General features: G+C 37.7%; 1 protein-coding gene across 1 annotated transcript in view; it reads left to right on the top strand.

Moving 5' to 3' along the window:
* The first annotated feature begins 2,303 nt into the window (after positions 1 to 2,303).
* Positions 2,304 to 25,729, top strand: part of LOC140235173 (uncharacterized) — a 94,373-nt gene continuing 70,947 nt past the window's right edge. The window contains exons 1-4 of the mRNA XM_072315208.1: positions 2,304 to 2,495; positions 4,004 to 4,096; positions 5,219 to 5,299; positions 7,183 to 7,389. Coding sequence (XP_072171309.1) covers positions 2,304 to 2,495; positions 4,004 to 4,096; positions 5,219 to 5,299; positions 7,183 to 7,389 — 573 coding nt within the window. The remainder of the gene's footprint in view (positions 2,496 to 4,003; positions 4,097 to 5,218; positions 5,300 to 7,182; positions 7,390 to 25,729) is intronic.

The following is a 25,729-nucleotide window of genomic DNA, read 5'->3' as shown; positions in this document are numbered from 1 at the left end:
AAAGTGTTACATGACAAAACAGAGTCTGTTTAAGTGCTTGTGTCTGTGTCATAGAAGTAATTTTGACATACTTTTGTTGACCTTTGACCTCTTTCATAAGCTTTCATATTACGTAATATCTATATATTCTATATGAAAACAATAAAAATTATAAAGCCTAAAACTTCTATATGAAAACAATAAAAATGATAAAGCCTAAAACTATTAAAGAAAAAAACGATCCTTAACCCAGCCGCTCTGGTGACGGTGTTTTCTTTCTTTTTATTCTATTTGTGTTTAGCGGTATTGTTCCTTCCCTTTGCCATGCATTCACAATGCACTAAATAGTTACTTTACATCATTGTTAGAGAATGAGAACATCGATACAAAATTCATTCAAGAACACTAGTATCAGGATTATTGTTTCACTCAGTCATCGGGGGGAAAATAAAATCACATTACATGTATACTTTTCACTTTTACAAAATCTGTGAAGTCAAAAAACAAAACAAAAACAAAAACAAAACTATACTAAGTAATAGAAGTGTAGGGTTCCGTGCCGACAAAAATACAAAAGCGCCATCTCTTGTTTGGTTTGTATATCGGTACGAGTGTCTGTCGATCACAACCTGTCTGTCTGCATACTACTGCAAGTGTTATGGGGGGAAAAAAAAACATAAAGATCGATCGTACATGTAATCAAACAGTAAACTGTACGGCATGCCTGACACAGAGACCATGAACAAGGTGTAAAGAGTTTCGATCCAAGGAAAAACATTCTGTTGAAGGGTAAGCAAGTGACGTTGATTTATGGGTGTAGCAAGGCAGTAGACACTGCACCGGTAGACATTCTGAGTGTAAAATATCGTATCCCTCGTTTTGACTTTGTTATGGCCTCAGTGGTCGACAGTCGTTGACAAGTGAGCCGCCTCACACGGGACTGGAGCGGGCTGCGCCACCGTAACATCGGTAGAGCTAGCGGCCACTCGCCGCTACGTGAGTGTACCATACATTACATTGTCATTGAGTCGGTAGTGACTCACATTGCTAGACTGTATGTGCATCCCTATTCACAAGTGAAACATCAAACACAACTTAGCTACTCTGTATATCTGGCTGGGTTAGGTGTGATGTAAATTCAGAGCCCATAGTATGGATTGTGAGGCTTGTACTAGTACAGTAGTAGAAACTAGAAAAAGTAGAATTGCAAACGACACACAGTTCTAACGTTACAATACATGTCAAATGCTGGGGGGGGGGGGGGGGGGGGGGGCTCCAGCTCCCCCGGTTCCGCGGCCCCTGTTGAAGTGGAGTTGTCAGGGGCTTAGTTTCCGAGGAAGCACTTTACTAGCAATCGTGTGGTCAGGACATGCCACAGAACAGGTGCAGGGCCAGGGCCAGGCCAGCCAAATGTGACTGAATGTCTGGGATTTGTCTGTATTGACTAAATCATCTCACAAAGTGATGAAAACGTCCAGCTTTTAAAAGAAATATGATCTTTAGCCATATAGGTAGGTATCCAGAACATTGTGTTATTGTTAATCTATCATTAAAATTGCATAAAGATGATAGAACCACCAAAGCACCATGTGGCCTATTTACTAACTTAGTAACACAGCCCATGCTAATGTCATCAGGCCATGACTCCCACCCTACCCTATCACTATTTACCACTAAATGTACCGTACCTCCACATATTAAGCAATGCACGAATCTGCGCTGTGTGAATGAATAACATAGAAACCTATGCAATGTAGTGGAATACCTCACAGCCGTGAGGAGAAAATTGTGACAGATATTGATTACAGGTATTATAATCAATGTATAAGTTCACCATAGTTTGCATATGTAAAATTGGAGACTGGAGAATAGATGAAGGAATAAATTTCATATTGCTACCATTACAGCCTGCACAATCTTGCATTGAAAGACAGGAACTACACTTGTATACCATCATGCATTGCTGATGGTGAAGCAAAATATCAACTGTGAACCCCAGAAGATGAAAGAGAATACTCGAATGTAAGGATGGTTGAGAGTTTTGCTACATGCTAGCAGCGTTGCGTTGCATGCTAGTAAGTACTACATGTATGTTAAATGTCTTGTTTCTTTATTATTCTCATTGATTGCATGTAATTGTTTCTTTTTGTTGCCATGCTATTTCTAATTATTTTTTTAACCCTCTTGAATGCAGCATTCATTTCCTGTCCATAGTATGTGTGTGAAATTTGTGCACATTTGACCCACTGGCACAGGAAGGGTTATTAAATGATTCTGTACTGTCTCACAGTGGCCATCGGGGGCAGGCTCTCCGGTCTCTTTGGATGGGTCAGTCGGGAAGCCACTTCGGGACGTTGGCAAAGAAGAAGAAGAGGAAGGCTGATGCCAAGAGCAAGGAGAGAGAAGATGCCGGCACCGGAGGCTCATCCCCGAGACTTGTCATGAGGCGGTTCGGCAGCGTTGCCACGGATGCGGGCCTGGGAGCCAAAGTCCAAAGGAGCATTGGATGCGATGAGGTACATGTAGGAGACATGTTCTGTATTGTATCTATCCAAGGTTTCTTTCCCTATAGCAAATAGAATCTCTGCACATTATGAGATGCTGCACTATTGCAGGTATACGTACAGTAAGCTACCATCAGACCAGATGCATAAGTGTAGCACACTGCCCAGAAACTCAACGACATACAATTGTAATGTCGCCAGTGGTAAAAAACGTATTTAAGCGTCCCCCAAGAAAAAATTTTTCTCATGTAATGGGAGCTTTGGGAAAAAAAATACTTGAAAATCACTGGAAGTTTTTCAATACATTGTATGTTTTATGAATGCGTTTTGACAGTAAAGACAGTTCCATTTTTCCCTAACTAGGCTGGGCTATTTTGGTAGATGATAAAGCCGGAGGGAGGCCTCCCAAACCCCCCCCCCCCCAGATCTCAGTCGTCGACTGCACGATCATGATGAAAATCGACACACACATTGCCTGTGACGTAATCTAAAAGAATGGAAAGTTGATTTGCAAAAAGTTAGAGTTAAGAAGGAAAAAGAAAACTGTTATGGTCACCAGTGTTTCATTTGTTGTGCTCTTGAACTTCACTCATTTGATATCATCATTATGCCAAGTTCACTTTCTCTCCCCCTTTTTTTTTAACTCTATGTGCCATGGTGTAAACCCCCTGTGTGCCACATTATTCTGAGACAGCAACGTATTCCTGCTTTGGGAAAATATTCTGCTTTTCAAATCCATGTAATTTTTATAGATTTTTGTTACCTTCGACATGTAATGAATAAAGTTGTAGAGAAAATGCCAAGCTTTGCTTTGATGTAAATTGTATGACAAATCTGTGGTTATTTTTCTTTCAAATGACTAGTAAATGCATTATTGTGTAGAGGCATAAGTTTTGCACACAAAATAGAAATTTTGAATTTGCTCTCAAATCGAGTAAGGAATTCTACTTGATATTCAGTCACCACATGAAATGCAAGCTACTTGTGACAGGAATAGAACCATGAGAAACACTTTCAGGTGATTTATTGAACGGTTTGGGCGGGTATGTGCGTTTGAGCAGAATATGCGAAGTTGGCACGCCGGCGACTGAGTCGGGCATGCGAACGTGGCACATAAAGAGTGAAATTGCAGGCAAAGGTACCAGGTGGGGTATGGCAGACTCAGCCTGTTAGATTTTGTGCAAAAAAGGCATTACTGTTTTTCAACAGCAAGGCTAGATATATTTTGAGATGCCTGTAGGACCCAACTGTAGATGTTCATAATGACAGTGTAGTTTTGCCTAGATTTACTTTACTCATCCCCATTGTACAAGTGAATTCCACTGGTATGTTTCTTTCATGTCAATGAAAAACCTTTTTCTTGTAGACTTACAAATAGGGTTGTTCACTGGGAATATGGCAACTTTTAGCAATACAAAGATGGATCATTTGGTCACAAATATCCATAAAACCTGTCAACGGGTTGTGCAATTTTTTGTAAATTATTTTAAAATAATTTTTGTGTTTGTTTTTTTGCACAGATGGAGTACTTTGATCCTTTCCTGCTTCTCGATGAAATCACCGTCAGAAAACCGGCTGGCTTTCCAGACCATCCACACAGGGGAGTAGATATAGTAAGTTAAATCACCATGGATAATCAATGTTATATTTTGGATCCAAAATTTATCTTGTAGTGAATGGTTGAAAGAGCTTCCCGTGATTATTGGTATTTTCAGCTATGTCACATATTTGACACTCCATGAAGTACTATTTGCAAAATGATGTCACTTCTATGACAACATTTTGCAAATAGTATACTATTTGCAAAATGATGTCACAAAGCAATTCTGAAATTGTGTGCAGCTTTGTACCATTACTCTCTGAAATGTAACAATGTTTAACAAAACAATTGTGACATCACAAAGAAATTCTGACATCGCACTCTGCGTCACCGTTACTCTGCGAAATGTAACTATATTAACGATACAACAGTGACATCACAGGGAAGGTGCACCAGTAAAAATTAAATGCACAAAATAGGAGAGCTAATATTTCGTTTGGTCCCATTAGAATTTTATAGAAATATTACTTCATTTCACACTATGTCATATGTCACACTTGTCTAGCCCACTCCTGAATACAAGCATCAGTAATGTGACATACTGTATACGCTATATATTTAGCAAGTCAAAATTTTCCCGAATCAGGAATTCCCAACAATTTTGTTAGTGGTTAAATTCATGATTGTGGAGTACAGTGCTGAATGGAGAAATGTATATAAGTGCACGTCATATTCATGTTGGGAACAGAGTTAATATTTTCATGTGTTTTTAAATTCGCGAATAGCACTCGACTCGAGAAATTTGCAAAAATAAAAACCTTTTAAAATGTTCAGCATGTACACTAATTCAACCCTGTTATAGAAGTGATGATGCATGTTAGGTGACCATAGAGTCTCCAATTGCTTTCACAAACAAAGACTATGTTTTTTTTTTCTTCTTCTTTTTTGTTGTTGTTGTAGCTATTGCATCAGTAATGCCTTGGATCTGATACTGATAAAAAGCATTGATACCTAATACATACCCAGTAATTTGCTATGCTGTGTCTATCCTGGAAAGATTTGAAATCAAGGTTGATCTCTGTACACAGTATATTTATAGATCTCATGTTGCACAATTGATCTCAGCACAATTTGTCTTTTAATGCTCATTCTCTTGTTTTTTGTTTGTTCTTTTCTTTTCCTCCTGAAATTCAAGGTATCATATGTCCTTCAAGGCTGCACAGAATATCAGGACTTTCTTGGTAATGAAGGATCCATTGAAGAAGGAGGTATTCAGGTATGTGCAATGAAGTACCTTTGTATACATACTGTAATTAAACAGTATGAGTCAAAATTACCTATATAGAAATTATAGATTCCATTGTGATATCCATGCTGATAATGATATCTTATAATTATTTGCAGTATGTTATTCACAATGAAAGTGGGTCAAACTGAAATTACAACTCTTTCGAAGACTTCAACCCCAAGCACCTTCTGATCTGGAGATTCTCCCGCCTGAAACCCTTGGCAAACTGGAGACTTCAATTTGATGTGCATGAAGTCCATTAATGCAGCCGGGGTCCAGGGCCCGTTTAAGGGCCCTGGAAGTTCTGGACCCTTGAGGTTCTATGTGCTCTTTCATGCTATCTCAGGACTATTTTTCAACATATGATGGCACTAAAAATCATATTTTTTTCCCTAATAAAACTTCATTTCATATAAAAAATGTGTATTCAACATGAGCAGGAGAAAGATCATTTCAAGCAAGAAGAAAATGCATCTTATATTAAGCCGGCGACACAGAGCCAGGGCGGGAGAAATTAAATCTCAAGTGGAAGAATAGGAGATTTAGCGAAAATGGACTTTCGGTGGGAGATCTCCCATCGAAAGCAGGAGAGTTGGAGTCTCTGCTTTATCTAGGCTGTGATCGTGTATCTCTCTGGTATATCTGACTCTATGCTTGCTGAATAGAGCATTGCAGTAAGTGCTACAGCAACATTAAAATGCAGTGCATGGATTGAGGAAATTGCAAATTCCTCAGGGTTGCACCAAAAGCCCATTCCATGCACCTGCACTGTTAAAGCACACAACGGTCTAAGTGATGCACCATTATGTACAGACAAGCCTAGTGTGGTGCATTATTATGTTACAAATTAATGCCTGCTAGACTGTCTTGCCTAGTGTTTACATTGTTATCTATGGTATATAAATGTCGTTTGAACAAACATGCAAATTTGGCAATTCATAGAATATGACAACCTGCAATGGCACAACAGAGGTAAATTGCTTGATAGAAATGCAGAATGTAAACTTTGGGAGTGTAAATATAGGTGATTCTATTACATACGTGATCATACAAGGTGCAGTTGTATATTAAACAGGCAAGTACAACCTTGGCTTCTTGACCACTGTACCGAGTAGGAGTTCGGCAATTAATTATCTTGATTGGAATGTTGTTTGATCAAATGTGAGCAATTGATGATGAATATGACATGAAGGTGTAACGAATTTGGACATTTTCTTGTTGTACCAGGTAGTCTGTTTTGTCCATTTAAAACATACGTAAGGTCTAATTAGCAAAATGCACATATCTAATTGCAAATATGTTTTGCATGCGAATGAACAGAACCTGTGCTACAAGAAATATTGTTTCATCTGAGGATATCCTATGTCACTTCTATAGTAATGTTTTGTTTATCTTAATAAGTAATCTTAAAGGGATGGTATAGTTTTGGTTGAGATGGGGATTCAGGATCTCACTCTTTGTGAAATAAATTTTACAAACCAAGTGAAATATTAGAGAGCATACAATTCTATGAGGAATTAAAACTATGTGATGAAAATCAGTTTTGAAATGTCTGAGATATACAAAAATAAAGCAAAATAAAGTTGTCCTATGATCTCTTTGTTTCTGGATATCTCAGCCAATTAAAAAGAAATTTTCATCAAAGAGACTTTGAATAAAATGCCTCTTTGAATTGTATGCTCTTTCATATTTCATATAAGTATTTTCTAATTACGTGTATTTCGCAGAAAGTAAAAAACTGAATCCCCATCTCATCCAAAACTATACAATCCCTTTTTGGAAGTGGCCTGATTACTGGTACCTGCATTTTGTGGTCTATGAACTCAATGTTTTGGTTTTTTTTTTAATTATTTCTTTTCACTGCTGAACAGCTGCTGACCGCTGGACGAGGCATCGTCCACTGTGAGATGCCCTCTGGTGAAGACGTTTGCCACAGCCTTGAGCTCTGGGTCAACTTGAGTCCTGCGGAGAAGATGACTGAGCCTGCCTACCAAGACTCAAGGAAAGAGGACATTCCATGTGTGACGGATGGGGGTGCCAGAGTCAAGGTCATCGCAGGGGAATATTTGGACAAAAAGGTAGATATGTTTGCGTGGACTTTTGTTGTGTTGTAGCACAGAATTATGAATGTCAGTTTATTTTCAAATAGTATTCAGGTAATATATATTTCACAGAAAAACAGAATGTGCTATTCCCTAAACTCCTGTCAGGAGCATCATCAGATGTTTTTTTGTGGATGCTGAACTCCACACAGCAAACATGCTTTCGGAGGCTGAGATGTCTATGTGGGTATTGTCATGTGCCCCGGAGAACGAGGCGAATGCATGCGATTCAAGGAATCCAGTGCCCAGGAAAGTGACGCAAACGCTGGCAAGGACATAAGAATAACACTCCTGGGCATAGATTCCTGGAATCATGCGCGTTCGCAATGTACTCCATGGCACACGACAGTATCTCATTGGCGTAGAGACTAAGTGGGGACCTAGTGGCAACTGGCATCTTCATTCTTTGCCGAGACGTCTTTGCAACATCTTCTGGTGACTGGTTGGGTCTCTCAGTAGTTGCTAGACAATTGAATGTTTGATTTTTTGGGGGGAGACTTTTTCCACTCGCGAGCTTGTCTCACAGATTTCTCCATCAGGTGTGGTCCCCACATTGCGGAGGAGACTAATTCTGTCGGAGACATCTCTGCGATATTGTCACAACTGTGCAGAAGCCCATGGCAATGATCTGCTGGCATAGACAACTCCACAACTGAGAAGACGTCTCAGAGAAATCGCAGTGATCTTTCTTTATATATCACAGCGACATCCCCGTAACTTCCGGGCAAATATTTAAGATGTCACCTACAGTAGTTTGGAGATGTCTTGGATGTTGCCGTGGAGTTGCCTTACGGTGAGAGAGCAAGCCAATTTTTAGTCTTCGAGTCACACAAGCTGCAACAGTTGTGGCAACATCTCCACCAGTGAGATAGGCCCTTTACTAGCAGCACCCAAAATAGAGGTTCAGAGTATCAAATATTAGGGAGCTTTAGATTTTAGACGCGCGGACGTTCAAAGAGAAAAAAACATGATCTGAGTGTGCGCAGTAACTTGATCCGCGCTACTGCGCACGCTCAGATCGTGTTTTTTTCTCTTTGAACGTCCGCGCGTCTAAAATCTAAAGCTCCCTATTCAGCTGAAGAAAAACCAATGTATTCCTATGGAAGGAGGCTGCTTGCTCAGTTGGCAAGATCTTTTTCAATTTCCTCCCCTCAGTATGAATCTGACCCTGGCTACACTACAATCATAAAGCTCGAGATTTCCAGCCACATTTATAAACAGCGAACAATTGGGAACAGCCTCTGACCAATTCCCCTAGTGAGACATGCTATCCTGACCCATACCCCACATGTCTCCTAGAGTCTTCCTGTCCATTTTCTTGCCCTGTTGCCAAGGCTTTCAGAAATTATTAGTGAGTCACTGATGTGACAAATAATTCCAGCCTGTCTGCAACCAGCATCCATTAATCCCATCATGAGAAATCAACCCCTTACAGCAGTGACACCTCAAATGAAAGACCCAGCACAAAAAGGAGGCGGGGGGGGGGGGGGGGGGACAAATCTCCCCAAATTAAGGAATCTTTAATAGAACCAAACCAAAAACCAAAAACCAAAAATCAAAAACAAAGAATGTTTAACAATCATCTTCTCTAGAAACAGAAGTAAAAGAGCTAAGTTGATACTATGAGTTTAGTACATTGATTTAAGTTTGTTCATGGTAGATCCAGGGTGCCCCAAATGGGAACCTAGATTGTCTATTTTAATCTTCTTCTTGAAAATCCTATGATGGATTTTCACCAAACTTGGCAGGTAACATCCCATTGGGTATAGGATCTCTTTTTTTTTTTTTTTTTTTTTTTTTTTTGGGGGGGGGGGGGGAGAAACAGGAGTGCAATGCCCAAAGTGGACAAGTGGGAGGGGGACAGACAAATCCCCCAAATTTAGGACTCTTTGAAATCTTCTTCTCTCAAATTGTAAGTGATATGCCATGTTAGCATTCAGATTAGTTGCTGCATGAAAGGTAAACTTGTGATACACAGATGAGCGTGAGCCCCCTGGGTATCTTGTTTATTTTATGTCTGAGTTTGATAGAACTTCTACTCTATCATTCTGATTGCTTGTTTTCACTCTGCATACAAATGAAAACTAACTTGAACATGATGTGGAATTGCTCCTCAGGTGAATGTCATCATATTTTTGATATTGCAACCCATATCTACTGTTTCAGTGGGGTACAACTCTCACTGCCATCATGTAATGGAGGTGATGCATTCACTTGGCTCATGATCCAACTTTGTGATGGTAATGGACTTTGTCCAAGCTGTCAATGGTTTTGAATGAGATATGGGGAGAGTTTTCTTTCTTCTTTTCTTTTTTGAAAGAGGTGAAAATAAATCAGGGGCCCATTTCATAAAACTTGTTATCAGTGACAACTGCCACATTTCTATGACAAATTTGCTCTCAGCCAATCAGATGCAAGGATTTCAGTAGCTTTTCACAACTATAACAACTTGTCACTGATAACAAGTTTTATGAAACGGGGCCCTGGATAAGACCGACCACCCCATCACACAATGCTTGAAATGAGTGAGCATTCTGCTTGATGATGTAATAGACTGCCTCAACCACCAATGTACATTGCTGATGTCATCTTAATGTAGCCAGGAGTCTACTAGTGAGCCTGTCATCAATATGCTACCAGGGCTTGACCGTAAGGGTGATCTGACTGTGTGGCCCGCGGCCACTAAAAGTTGATGTCGGGCCACCAAACTTCCAAATACACCCTGTACATGTAGGTTATCTTTTGATGGCCCAATTTGACAACTAAGATTTAATGGATTTTTGTGTTCATTTCTATCTTGGGCCACCAAAAGGTTATATTTAAAGATTGTAATGACACAAAGGGGAAAAAATAGTGTTAAGTCTTGGTCAAATACTTGTATCCGGCATCCAAGGGAACTTTGACCATTCTACTACTTTACCATTCTATTACAAAGAGGAATTCAAAGTTTATTTAGTGAAAATCAGATTTGGAATGGCTGAGACATCCAAAAACAGAGCAAAATAAAGTGATCGTAATAAAAGGTGGGTCCCACCTTTTATGGGATTGCTTTGTTTTGGATATTTCAGCCATTTCAAAACCAATTTTCATCAAATGAATGCTGAATTCCTCTTTGAATTACATGCTCTTTCATATTTTGTAAGAGGTTCCTCATTATCTCACCAAAAAAGTGTTTGAAACCTAAAGTTAAGTCTCAACCAAAACTATACGATCCCTTTAATGCTCAAATGGTTAAGAAACAGCAGTAACACGCTAAAAAAAAAAAGAAAAAAAGAAGAAAAAGAAAAAGGGTGTTCTCCACTGCATGGGCTTAGCAAGAGTCCTGAACACAATATATGAATAGCGCCATCTCTTGTTCCTAGTTCTGAAAATACATGTTTTTATATTTGTTGCAAAGGACTGTATGGACAGAGTATTTATATCGACAAGTACAGAGGGACAAGTTTTTATGATTACATTTGTCCACTCTCCTTGTGTTGAATAGTTTTGGCATTAGCTATTATTAGAAAAGTAGGTAGGGTTGTCTGTTCCAGAAAGTCATATTTTTATTTCTTGAAGAAAATAAAGAAAAAGACTGATTGACTTTTTAAGCAAAAAAAAAAAAAAAAAAAAAAAAAAAAATGCTTTTAGGATATCATGTAGCCATGTGTTCGGAAACTGATCTTCCAACTTACCATCCCCTGTGCAGAGTTAAATTTTGTTGCCACTTATATAATTCAGCTGTGGACTGTATGAATGCTTTGAAAAGTTTTTATTAATAGTATTAGTAGTAACAGTAGTAGTAGTAGTAACAGTAGTAGTAGTAGTAGTAACAGTAGTAGTAGTAGTAGTAGTAGTAGTAGTAGTAGTAATAGTAGTAGTAGTAGTAGTAGTAGTAGTAACAGTAGTAGTAGTAGTAGTAGTAGTAGTAGTAGTAGTAGTAGTAGTAGTAGTAGTAGTAATAGTAGTTTAGTAGTAGTGTTAGCATCACTGCTATCATGTTTATCATTGCTGTCATTAATATTCTTCTTCCTTGTGTGTACATACAATATAAAGGTGCACAGTGGTCCTGTACAATGAAAATACCAAATTGTACTGTGAACTGCTATTAGTGTAGAAATTGATGTTAATATGAAAGACAAGTGAATAGAGTCAAGATGGTTGAATACAAGCTGTAAACTTATTTGGGCAAAGAAAGACCAGATGGAATCCATGCTTGCTAGGGATGATACAAAGATCAAGGAAAAGGTGTGGCTTTGTTTTGCTGCATTTGTTTGTTTGTTATTAGTCATTAATTTCAGTGAATGATTATGTAAAAAAGGTACATGTAATTAGCCTTACCACAAGGCCCCTGAAAATTCAAGCTAAAGAGTAAGACTGTATGATATACTCCTGCAGAATTGGTTGTGAGAGAAAAGATGCATTGCTTAATTTGATGCACTTCAATTGCTCCAGTGTGTGTCCATAGAATTAGTGGCATACTGCCCTCTAGTGCTGAGATCATGCCTACTGTAACTGGCTTGTCAGTCACTTTCAGCTGGAAGACTATTGGGGGTCTATCTAGAGGTTGAATCGTGTATCTTTGACAGATGGTTACATTCCTCAGTTTGGTTGTGCAATATAAATATTGCCCTCCTGTGGTATGGAGAAGAGATAATTTCCCTCCCAAGGAGAATATTTATATCAAGCAGACAGTGTAATGCCTTTGGCCAGAATAGACAAAGCAAGTTATGTCATAACTTTGATATGCAAGTCTTAGTCTGTATGTTCAGTTGAAAGTTGGTGAATATTATGGTACTCAGTTTATTTGAAGCTATATTTGTTTTGCTTTCTTTCAGTAGAAATGATTATTATGCAAATGTGAAGATGATGTGAAAGATACGTTGTTGTTGGGTTTTTTTTTCCTGTGAACTCTACTGAACTTATGACTACCATAACTAAGGAAATATGGGCTGTGCTCTGATGAAATGAGGTATTTTGTCAAGGAGCATAATCCTTATCTGTGTTTCATCAAACATCAGACCTTCCAAGTCTCACATGTTAAGCATGTGAGAATCGATAATGTGTTATAAATTGTGTTAGATTCGCACCTCAGGTGTCTGCTCGTGACAAGCTTTTTGTCACGCTTCAACACACACAAATGCAGAACAAAAGAAAAAATGGATTTCCAACCACCAAAAAAGTCACAGTTTGAGACAATACATTATATGTATAATTTGTATGAATGTAGTATTTATGTATGTATGTATATTTTTTTTTTGCCAGAATAAGCTGAAATATCAGTATGCACCACAATTTACAGCTCAAAAATGGTAAAGTTCCTAACCATGAGAAAAGGAAACACCCTTCCCCTGCACCCATGGGTGGTACTGACGTGCCACAATATCTCACATTTGGCAACTCTCTGATTTTGGCATGTCTGAAACACATCTGTAGAAATTTATTAAGGAAAAAAAATGATTCTTGTTGTTTTTCTTTTCTTTAATTTCAGTGCAAAGCATTTTTTTTTTCCCTACATAAATGTTTGGCCACTGAGTGTAAGGAGGGAGTTTGTCAAAAGTCCAGAACGATTCTGACCACAAGTGTTGACACAATCTTTCAGATCTGAACCCAGTGAGGATTACTGACTATAAAAATGTTCTGGCAAGCATCTGTGGTTGACTCTTGTACGATTTCAATGTTGTCAATTGTGCTGCAAGTGCTACTGTTGAAAGAACCAATTGAACTTTAAAGGGATGGTATAGTATTGGTGACAATGAGGATTGGGCTTTTAACTTTTTGCAAGATACCAAGAAACCACTTATGAAATGATACAGAGCACATCATTCTAAGAGGAATTCTAGGGTTATGAGATGAAAATCAGTCTTGGAATGGCTGAGACATCCAAAAACAAAGTAGAACAAAGTGACCCTAATAAAAAGGTGGGTGTTACCTTTTATAAGTATTGCTCTGTTTTGGATATCTCAGACATTTCAAAACCAATTTTTATCAAATAAACATTGAATCCCTGTCGGAATGACATACTCTTTCATATTTTATAAGAGGTTTCTCATTATCTCATCAAAAATGTTATGAACCCAAATTTAGGTCTCAACCAAAACTGTACGATCCCTTTAAAGGATAATGGTAACCTTTGAGAGGCAAGAGAAATGTGTGTTTTGACCGTCTTGTATTGCCTTTGGATGATCTTCATGATAATATGTTCAGTGCTTTGAGTGTCTAATAGATAAGTTAGATGTGGTGATCAAGCTAAGATACTATCACTACAAGCTCATCTGATTTTCACATTTCACCTGACTTAATATGGTTAGCTTAAAGGGGTGGTATAGTATAGTATTGGTTGAGGTGAGGATTCAGCTTTTAACGTTTTGTGAGATAATTAGAAACCACTCTATGAAATATTAAAGAGCATACAATTCTAAGGAGAATTGAAAGATTTTATCTGATGAAAATTGGTTTTGAAATGACTGAAATATCCAAAAACAAGAGATTTCTCATTATTTCACCAACACATATGCAAAAAAAGAGGAAAAAAAAGTTGGAAACCTGCAGCCCCGTCAAAACCAAAACTGTACCATCCCTTTAACTTCAAATCATTTGTCACAATTTACAGTTTTTTTACATGACAGTATACTTGGAAGAATGCTGTATAACAGGTACTACTAAACAGTTGAAGATACAAACTATTTAACACAGTATAAATACAATAAATCTCCAAGATTACCCAAGGCTGTCTATCCATGAAACATATGCTAATGCCATACTCTGATGATTTTTCCTCTTGAATGCACTCCAAGCTCAAATACACGTTGAGCCAAGAACGCAATTGCCGTGAGTCTCAGGAGACTCTCCTCAGATTTATTGCAAAAGATGAGAATCATATGTCTTCCAAGAAGAGAAAGATCGCTATCTACACCCCACGATGAAAATAGATGTCTGTCCTAGATCCTGACCATGCCTGTGTTTCTCAACATTTGAGGTATCCTGAAAATGTACTGAAGTTACTGGGATTTCAGCCATGCTATGAGAAATCCAGCCTGATTCAAGCAATTTACCTTTTATTAGTGTAGTACAAAATGCAGAAAAAGTGAAGTCTAAGTCCAATTTTCTTTCTATTTAAACTCCCTCCTTTTCATGTGTCAAGCTACACTTGTCTGTCACTTGTTTTTCATCCCTCTACTACAGTTATTTCTTTTCATTTTTCTTTGTCTTTCTGACTTTTATAGGAATAATTACCTTTGCCAAGGGAGGAGGTTATGTTTTCATTACCGTTGATTTGTTTGTTAGTTAGTTTGTCCTTTGTGCAAAATAACTCAAAAAGTTGTGCACGGATTTGGATGAAACTGGGAGGAAGGGTTGAGAATGACACAAGTAACAAATGATTAAATTTTGGTAGTGATCAGGAAATTTTTATGGATTTTATGAAGGATTTTTGGAATTTTGCCAGGTATGGTCAATGAACTTGGGAGTTCAAGCTGCGCATTTTTGAGGTTTTCATGTGCGCATTAAAGTGCGTGCTCTAGTTTCTGAGGATTTATGACGTAACAAAGGCTTCTATATTGGGAAATCGGGTGATTTTTCAGTGGGTGGAAATCACTGATCTCTATGGAAGAGCAAGATCACGGTGGAAATTTGCTGCTTGGCGGAGGGCTGCGCTCTCAGAGTGCTTTTCTAGTTATACCTTTTGATCTTTTTTTTTTTCTTCAATGATATCTTTATATCAATAGATATCTGTATCCGTCCTTTTCTACCCATCTGTCCATTGTCTGTATGTCTGGTGGTTCATTTGCCAACTTGTCTGTTTTATACAGTTTTTGAATAAATCTGTTACTTCATTTAAATAATTTCCAAATAAAATTTCTTATTCTATATTTTATGCATTTATTTGTTTTATCCCTTTATTTCTTATTCATTCCTTTGCTTCAAGACTTTCCATCAATAAGTAATTTCTCTCCTTCCACTCAAGAGCTACTTGGAGCTACAAGATCATGCACTGTGTTTGCATATGTGTGGAACCATGAGTATTTGCTAGTCACCTTTTCTTCTAAATCTTATTTACCAGTTGTTATGAATGAGTACATGTTTGAATACTTTTCTGCATTTGCCCTCTCTTGAGAAAGAAAAGGAGAAACAGAGAGGGAACAGAGAAAGATAGAAAAAACAACAACAAAAGAAGTACAGAATGAGAATAAAACTGTTATGCCCTATAGATTGCAATTTCAATTTGACATCTTTAACTATATCAATTCTAAGTTGTTGTTAATGAGACTAAATATACAGTAGATCACATTAAAATGTGCCTTTCAAATGAATTCCTATTTAAAAGCTGTGCTAGAGATGTAACACATTCATAGCCATACATCAGAAGGGTACATATTGCGGACCTAAAATAGTGTCCTTTGATCATGCTTGGATGTAAAGAGCCAAAGTCCTGTTACAATGGAGGCAGCCATTTTGTTAAATTCTTTTATTTTTTTATTTTTTACGTGACTGCCAAATATTTGAATACCATTTGACAATATGTCATAAGAATGACACTTCTATCATCAAATGTGCACTCTGGTGACAAATTTGTAGACACAGGGAAGTTGTGCGTGGAGGAAAATGGGGCCCTATGCAACTAGAAATTTTAATGCACCCTTGCCGTTGGCCCCTACGTCCATACATTCCTTCTGATTCTTCATTGTCATCTAATCTCATTCCTAGTTTTGTCAAATGTCTGGATGTTGACGCATTAGACAGTATAAGCACGTACTGTCTAATAGAAGCATGCACACATGCTTGCATTTGTGGTGACGAATGTGTTCTCATACTTACAGTGCAATGCCACTCCATCTTAAACCCCATTTTAACCAAGCCTTTCAAACTAGAGTTACCACGACAATGTCTGGGTACCGTCCGAGTTATCTTTCTTTTTACCCTGCCTGTTAAAAACGGTCGCCATGAAATGTTGCTCATACGTTGTCATTGAAATTTTTGCCAAATTCTAACCTAGCCAGCTATAGGGTTAAAATTATCCTGACATTACCCTGACATTACCCCGACAACCCTTCAATTAGAACATTCCCGCAGTCACATTCCTTCGATACACCCAACATGCATGCGCAATAGTCCAAACAGAATGACACATTGCTTGCCAATCACGTGCATGGATTGTAAACCACACCCCCTTTGCACGTGAATGGGTACATGCAGGTTGTTATGGATACCTACCCATAGAAGGTTTTCAGTGCATGCTTGTTAAAATGTAGATCAGCAGTTGCAATTTTACAAATTTCATTTGTACAGAGGGAGACAAATTGAAGAAAACTCATACCCCAAGTATTGTGTTGTTGGAATGTTGTTCATCTACCGGTATTTTCTCATTGCTTTTGAAAAAAAGAAGAAGATAGAAAAGGAAACTTTGATAGGGAGGGGCAACAAATACTCTTGTTTATTGAATTCTTGATAATCTCTGTCATGAAAGTGTATATTAAATGCTCAGTATATGAATATAACAGATAGATGGACTTGATGGTTTTAAAGTTGCCTACAAGTTAAATAAATTTTTAGTGAACAGAAAGTGACTCGACTTTTGGAATACTTATGTCGTGATTCACATATTTCTTTCATTTCCTCAAAGTTTGCAGACTGCTTCCCCCTACCCACCCCCCCCCCCCACATTCCCCTTGATTTTGTTAAAAATTCAATAAAATCTGTGCCTGGCATGAGAGCGGGAAAGTGGCATTTCAGTCGCTATCACTATCACCCACGTGAGATGTCAACTGGATTAGGGCATATATCCATGTGTTTGAAGCACTTCCTTTCCCTTTTACCATTCAGACTTTGATAGAAACCATTCCATGTCTTGAGGAGGGAGCTTTGGCACACGAGAAATTGCAAGTAATTGATGTGGTACCACCCAAGACTTGTGGTGTTCTGAAATCCCGTCTCCACTTTGCAAACAAGAAAATAACACCGAGGAGGGAGAGGGAAAGGTGGAATTTGAATCTTTTATTCATAATCTACCAATTTGACGGCGGAGCCCAGGGGACTTTTTAATTCTGTGACTCTGGCCCTGCAGGTTAGGGATACTAGTGTCAAAATATTGTACTTGAGATAGAAAGGGGGGGGGGGGTTGGGGGTGGGGACGGTTTAGGAGTCACTGTGGAGGATTTGCTATGCTCAACAACTAACACCTGGTAGACAACGTCAGGGGGTCAGACTCGTCAATAGAGGGCAGTCTGCCTTGTTGCTGACCTCAGATGAACTCCGTGAAGTGTTCATGAACCTATCCATTGATTAAAATGATTGTAGACTTCTAGTGTCCAATAGCATCAATTTGTTTTCCATTTATTTTTTTTCCTTTATAAACAATAGGCAAAGAGGGAAAAAATGAAGATAGAAAATAGAGTGGGAAGACTTAATACTTGCATTGATCCATAGAAAGCTTGCACAAAATATCAAAATTGATATCAGCCTTGCCACAAAAGTAGACCACAGTTCTTCAAAAAGCACACAAATTATGATTTTTGAAATGCGGTGACCACACAATTCGTACTATACAAAAGTTACCACACAAAACCAATGTTGTATTTGGTACACTTGATCAGTACGTTACATACTAATCTTCCCAAAATGTCATCAGATTAAGTGTGTGTTGGACTTAAAACCACTTTTTTCTCTACTCTGTAGTTCAGTCCCATTTGTCACTGATGAACATGAGATGTGAATCATCAATGCCAAAATGACTATGATGGTACATATGTAGTCATTAACCATGATCAGAGAAATTAAGAATGATTCATAGTGAGTTGATAATTTTTTTTGTTATATAGTCAGACCATGAATTTAAATTGGTTATTAAAACTATTAACAGGAATAGAAAAATCTAAACCTAAGTTAATTTTTAAGTAAAACTTTGGAATGTTTGGGTTTTTTTTTATAGATTTTCTTTTGCAAAGGAATTGCATTTTACTATTGAAATTCAAATATGCTTCCTAGAAACTAAGTGTGTGTCCATATTTGGGATTACTGATATCTTCTCTTTTCCTTCTGAAGTGGAATTGAACACATTAACTTGTTTTGTAAGGGCAGTCGGGTAGGGAAATCATTGCCACATGCACTTATGTTTGATGAATGAATGGTTTAAGTGCATAAATCTCACGTGGAAGGGGCTCCCAAATTGGGTTCTCAAATCGTTCAGAATGGCTCCTCTTATTATTCTCCGAGCAGTGCGTGTTTCCATTTAAACAAATGGGATCTGATGCCGGAGTAATGCGTGCTTCGGATCAGGGGGAAGGGAAGGGCGTAATCCCCCCTGTCTCCGCAGACACAAACTGGAAGTGCCATCGGGGTGAGGTCGTGACCCGGAGGTGAGGGGTCATGAGAGTGGGGAGAGGCGGTCAAATACCGGGCCCCCGCCATTTCCGCATCTTGTTAAGATGAGCCAACTATCCTTCTTTGCCACCACCATTCACATATTTCATTTTTTTTTTCTTTTATTCCTTCATCCGCCCATCTCACATATGACTAAAAAAATAGAACAATAAATGTTGGTGTGGTTGCATATAATTTGCAAAGATGAAGCAAAACAAAAACTAGCTCTCATTGGATTAATTGTAAATGGGATTTCGTAGTCTTTGCATATGTGCAAATTTAACACTTAGTATGGCATGTTACTTGGTATGCATGTTGTGTCACTGTAAGATTACTTGCCCCTTTTCATTTATTTACAAAATGAGTCATTGGATAGTGGTATGAAGGTTGTAAGTGGGAGGTGGACTTTTCTATTTGCTGAAAGTTAAACTACAATGTAACATTAATTGCTTTTAATTTTACATGAGCTATATTAAGTTTTCAGAGCTCTTTCTAACTCAGTCCAGATCACCCTAAACAATGTTATGTTAACAGTTGTATAAAGCTGAAAATCATTCTTATTATCATAGTTATTATTATTATCATCATTATTATTATTATTATTATTATTATTATTATTATTATTATTATTATTATTATTATTATTTCTTTTTATAATTATTTGTGAAGATCACCTGGAATCAGGATTTAGACAAAACATGCTTTTTTGAATGTCATAATGGGGTCATTGAGGAGTGGAATTTCAGAAAAAGGTTTGCATATCTAAATACGTCAGAGTTCCTTCTACAATGTGGAGGTGAAAACTCATTTTCGGTATTTGATGCCGTAAGGGCCCTTTTCTCACATCACGGCCCATATATATATATATATATATATATATATATATATATATATATAAATATATATATATATATATATATATATATATATATATATATATATATATATAAATATATATATATATATATATATACAGCATGGTTTATATGTATTTCTGTAATATAAGTAACCTGATGCCTCCTTCAAAAACTAAAAAATGCAGAGTATCATATCCTCTATTGCAGCTGCAAAAAAAAAAACAAACAAAAACAGAGTATTGTGTTTCTAACATTGAATATGACATCACTTTTCTATGACATCACACGCTGCCTTCTGACATTTGTCAAGAGTTTACCAAACAAATGTGAAAGATTGCTCAGTGTGCTTGCACCTGAGGTCACAAATACTACAGATATGATTCTTTTAAAGGAATGTTTGTGAAGAATTTCCACGTAATTTTGTCGAGAAATTGTGTGGGGCGGGGATGATGAGTCCATTTTCCTCACGGCAGGCAAATGTCTGCCATGCCCAGCATGGGATTGCATGCAGAAAGTGATGGTTGGTCAGTTCTCTTGGCTACATGTACTTCATAGGGTGGGACTGTAATCCTGATGCTAAATTGGTACTTGAGTTTGCTGACTACATACAGATGTATATGTACTCATGTATAGAAATTGGTAATCTTTGAACTTGCTGCATCTCTCGAAAGGAGTGGGTGTTTATGTGTTTGTCTGTGCATATATGCTGTATGTGTGTGTGTGTGTGTGTGTGTGTGTGTGTTTCTGAGAGAAAAAGAAAACTTGTACAAACATTATTTAAAACTTGTGCAAACATTATATTGTTTAGGGTTTAACCTTGCAAAATAATGCTCCAGAAAGGAATTGGAGATCATTATCGCTGTGTTAACTCATTTGGAAAATCCGACTGGCAATTTTTTCATTGACCCCAGGTTGATTACTCAATGTGTTATGAAACTAAATAAAGTCCGACTTAAAGAAGTTTAACTATGGAAAGAAATTTCTCTCCAATGATCACAGTTCTGTGAAATGCAAGTTCTTTATTTGTTTACTAGGATGGAATGTGCTGTTTCGGCAATTTGATTGTTTGAGTATGATTTGGTTTTTGCTTTTCTCAGAAATAGAATATTGCCTGCATATTGAAAATTTCTTGTTTACATTATATGTAAGAAGAAGCAAGTGGAAATCTTTCATATAACGAGACTCCTCTGCAAATTCACCATTGGCCATTTTGAAGACTTCATGTACAAAAATGCAGATTTTGTATGAGCTCTGAAATGTGTAATTTGTTTGTTTGTTTGTCACCGTGACAACTGTTGGGGAATTCTGCATATATGTGGCTTTAGCTGGGCTTTAGCTGTCGTCCAGTCGTTTTACGAAGACAAGTCGTAGACATATCAGAGAATGAAGTGGGCTATCTTTGTAAGATATGAAGCCAAAATAGATTTCTGTCGCAACTCATTACAGAGTCCATGCAAAGAATGCTGCCATATAAACAAATCATGTCATGTGTATGTATCTTTTATGGTCACATTTTAACATTTTCCTTCTTACTAAGGCTGCTGAATTGAAATGAGACAGACATTAATCTCACCAAATCTGTTTAAACTAAATTCATTTTGTATTCTGTTCCATACGCATGCTTTTTCTTAATATGCAGTCTGGAGAAATCGGTGCCATTTTAAGCTAAAATGCCTTAAAGACTTTTGAATGAACAGACTCAGTAAGGCTAAGTAGACACAGTTCAACTAACAAAGATTCTTTAAATCTCCTTTTTGGGGAGCAAAAAGTAAATCTGTTCTTCTCATGCACAATCACAACAGACTCCTCTCTTTGAATTCTTTGAATGAAAACTATCAAAGCACAATAATTGCTACAAGCCATGCACAAAAGTGATCCTTAGCCAAATGGTGTCAAAGGTGCAATGTTTAATATTGCACATTTATTCCTGCGCCTGAAGTGCCGACAAGCTTTACTGGTAATGAGCCGTCTTGCGCCCACCTCCCCCTCCCCGTCTTGTTGACCAAATTCTTTTTTTGTGTGTGTGTGTACTTACTGAAATCGGGTCTCCAAGGCATGATTAATCTTTGCCTTGTTGTCATCAGAAGTTTGTAGGTGGGAAAACCTTCATAACAGTTGAAGATTTGTGTGAACGAGTGTGTGTGTGTGTGTGTGTGTGTGTGTATGTGTGTATTTTTTTTTAGGTTAAACTTACGTTATGAATAGCAGGAGCTAATCTTCTCTTCGCCTGGCTGGGAATAAATTAGTCTGCCTTATTTTGTCCAACTCATGGAATAAATAAAGCTTACTCTGTCTGCGCTTTTGTTCTAAGTTTGAACAATGGATGTTCATTTTGAATTAGAGTTTGTGTGTGCAAGTCACTCAGGATCAAGTGTTTAAGAGGATTCCTAACAATAACTTCTGTGACTTTTTGTGTGAAGAAAAAACAAGAAAAGAAAGAAATATGTCCATCAAGCAGAAAAACCAGATTTTGAACGAGGGGGAGATCCGCCAAAAAAATATGAAAATATTTTATGTGTTATTACTGAGTACAAAGAGCATGATGCAGGTATACTACACTCATTAAGTAAATTGTGAATGACTGCATTCTCATTCTGCCACACAGGACATGACAATATGCATCTATGCATGTTCCTAAACCATACACTGGCTTGAAACAGAATGATATGCATGGATTTAGCTTATATGGCAATCTCCTCATAAAATGGTCCATGGTGCACTTTTAAAGGGTGTGTACAGTTCTGGTCGAGGTGAAGATTTAGCTTTTAACGTTTTGCGAGATATTCAGAAACCACTCTATGAGATGTCAAAGAGCATGCAGTTCTAAGGGGTATCAAAAGTTTATTCGATGAAAATCGGTTTTGAAATGGCTGAGATTTCAAAAAACAAGGTGAAACAAAGAGATCCTAATAAAGTTGTGGCATGTCACCTTTTATTATTAGCACTATTTTTGATATCTCAATCATTTGAGAACCAATTTTCATCAAATAAACATTGAATCCTTCTTAAAATTACATGCTCTTTCATATTTCATAAGAGGCTTTTCATTATCTCACATAGGAATGTTCAAAACATGAATCCCTACCTCAACCAGTACTGTACAGTCCCTTTAAGCACTGTACTTGCATGTATTTGGCCAATTTCGTCTGCCTGTGCAATAATGCTCAGAGAACAGCAGTTTGCTGAAAAGTGACGATGATGATGAAACAGCATTTCTATAGCACCATTTATCTGTAGAAACATTCAAAGGTGCCCAGCTCCCGTAATGTATCACACATCATTCACAAAGTTGCTGGAAAAGATAAGTCTTCAGTTCAGATTTGAAGGTACATTGTATTGAGGTTGTTACAATTCTGAAGTAGGACTGGTGCCTCCACACCATATTATCACAAAGTGTTTGCTTGTTTGTTGTTTCTTTAATCAAAGTGTGGAGCTGCTTGTTTGATACAGTGGCCCTGACTTTAAGGCATTTTTTACCATTTGCAGATGAAACAAAAACCCAGCTTTAGTCCTTCAAAATACATGTAGTTCTTTGATGTGAGTTAGGGATAGAAACAACCAATGTAATATAAATCTTAATCAGGATAATCAATGTCAAGTATTGCTAAATATTCAAAATGTGAACAATAGTTCTAATAAGAGTGTTTCTAGACCAAAACCATGTACAGTAATGGTTTAATGAGAAAAATAGTGATATCTCCTTGTATTTTAGGTTTCATTGCAAAATGTTTACATGGTAGGATGTTTTGTGATACAACTGACCTATACATATGCATCAAATGAGATAAATCAAACATTTTTTCTTAAATCACAGGAGAGGTCTGGAAGCTGGTGGCACTCAATATTTCCTAAGTGCCAGCATTACGTCCTACTGCCCAATGGCAAATGTTTATCGACTGTGCAACAGGCAGAATATATCTGGGACTGGTTCAAAAATAATCCTCCCAGTATTGTTAAATCTGTGTTGTTATTTCTGGGGATTTAGTTATTATTCTTATGGTGGAAATTGGAAGTGTGTCAGCCAAAATATGTCCCAATAAAGCGGTTTTTGGTTCAGATGAAGTGGTGAAAATAATATGTAAAAAGTTGTTACAATAAATTTTGTTGCACTGCTCCTGCTGAAACAATTCCAGATTATTAGATGAGCACTGACTGTATGAGAATTTCTCTCACAACCAGTTGATAATGCTGTAGAAATTCCGTGACCATGCAGTATTGCCTGCAAATCTATGTTTTACACAGAATATGGGGAGGCATACACCTATATTTTGACTGTGCAGAGTCAGTAATGCTAGTTGTCCCCGCCGAACGAGTTCGAGCAAGGGACTATGAAACGGGCTCCGTACGTGTGTGTGTCCGTCCGTGCGTCCGTCCGTCCGTGCGTCCGTGCGTCGTAGCGTGTGTGCGTCCGTGTGTGATCAAAATGTTCAATTTGCTACTTCTCTGTCATTTATGAGCCAATTTTGATTCTGTTTGCTTTATATGATAGCACTACATGGGAGCTTTAAAACTTGTACACAGATTTTCAGTTGTGACCTTTGACCTTGACCTTTGACCTATATTGTACATTTTGCTACGAAATGCTACTCCTTCGCCATTTCTAACCCGATTTCGATTCCGTTTGCTTTAAGTGATGGCACTAGGTGAGGGCTTCTAAACTTCTACACAGAATTTTGACCTTTGACTTCTTTGACCTTTGACCTTGATTTTTGACCTATATTGTACATTTTGCTACAAAATGCTACTCCTTCGCCATTTCTAACCCGATTTTGATTCCGTTTGCTTTATATGATGGCACTAGTTGAGGGCTTCAAAACTTCTACACAGAATTTTGACCTTTGACTTCTTTGACCTTTGACCTTGATTTTTGACCTATATTGTGCATTTTGCTACAAAATGCTACTCCTTCGCCATTTCTAACCCGATTTCGATTCCGTTTGCTTTATGTGATAGCACTAGGTGAGGGCTTCAAAACTTCTACACAGAATTTTGACCTTTGTCTTCTTTGACCTTTGACCTTGATTTTTGACCTATATTGTACATTGGCTACAAAATGCTACTCCTTCGCCATTTCTAACCCAATTTCGATTCCATTTGCTTTATGTGATGGCACTAGGTGAGGGCTTCAAAACTTCTACACAGAATTTTGACCTTTGTCTTCTTTGACCTTTGACCTTGATTTTTGACCTATATTGTACATTGGCTACAAAATGCTACTCCTTCGCCATTTCTAACCCAATTTCGATTCCATTTGCTTTATGTGATGGCACTAGGTGAGGGCTTCAAAACTTCTACACAGAATTTTGACCTTTGACTTCTTTGACCTTTGACCTTGATTTTTTACCTATATTGCACATTTTGTTACAAAATGCTACTTCCGGCGGGGACATATATTACGCACCGCGTAATTTCTACTTTTCCTTGTTAAGCATGAAAGTATGTGATTGTGATTGCAACTGAATGGCGAATGTAGTGATAATGATAATGATGACAATATGTGCCATCAAAGTGTATGTAATGCATAACCATACTTCACTAGTTCTTGTGCTCATTCTATTTCATTGACCCTTGCATAAGTCCTCACAACAATACAGAGAGGGAGATTTGAAGAATTTCAACAATTCAAAAATCTGTGACAGTTCCCAGATGTAAGACATAAGCAAAATAATTTTTGTTGCTCTCGTGCAATGTGTTTGAGTTTCTCATTGGTTTCAGTACGTTGTATCTCTCAGACAATCTGGGCGGTTTTCCAACGGAACTGGGGGAGGGGGTTGAGTTCAACCTCAAAACATTGAGTAATGAGGTTCATAAATGTTTGATTATTCCCTCAATGAAAGACGACATCTATCACTGGCCGTGACAGTTGGATACTAACGAAATGCTGTGCTTCTTGTGGAGATTGAAGAGCCGGTAGCAGCGTGAAATCCACTTTCATTTGCTCGTTACAACAAGTTTACAACAAGATTGCATGGAAGAACATTTCATGTGGTGTCAACGGCAGTGCCTGCCTTTTTTAAGCTGTGGTGCCTAAATCTGATCAAATTGAAGGCGCAAGCGTGGTGGCACAATGAGAATTTCAGCGTGGGACTGCCTCAACACAAAAGTCAAAATGGATGACAATT

This window comes from Diadema setosum, chromosome 11, assembly GCF_964275005.1.
Source record: "Diadema setosum chromosome 11, eeDiaSeto1, whole genome shotgun sequence".
Lineage (NCBI taxonomy): Eukaryota > Metazoa > Echinodermata > Echinoidea > Diadematoida > Diadematidae > Diadema > Diadema setosum.
This window is presented reverse-complemented; position numbering and strand designations above follow the sequence as displayed.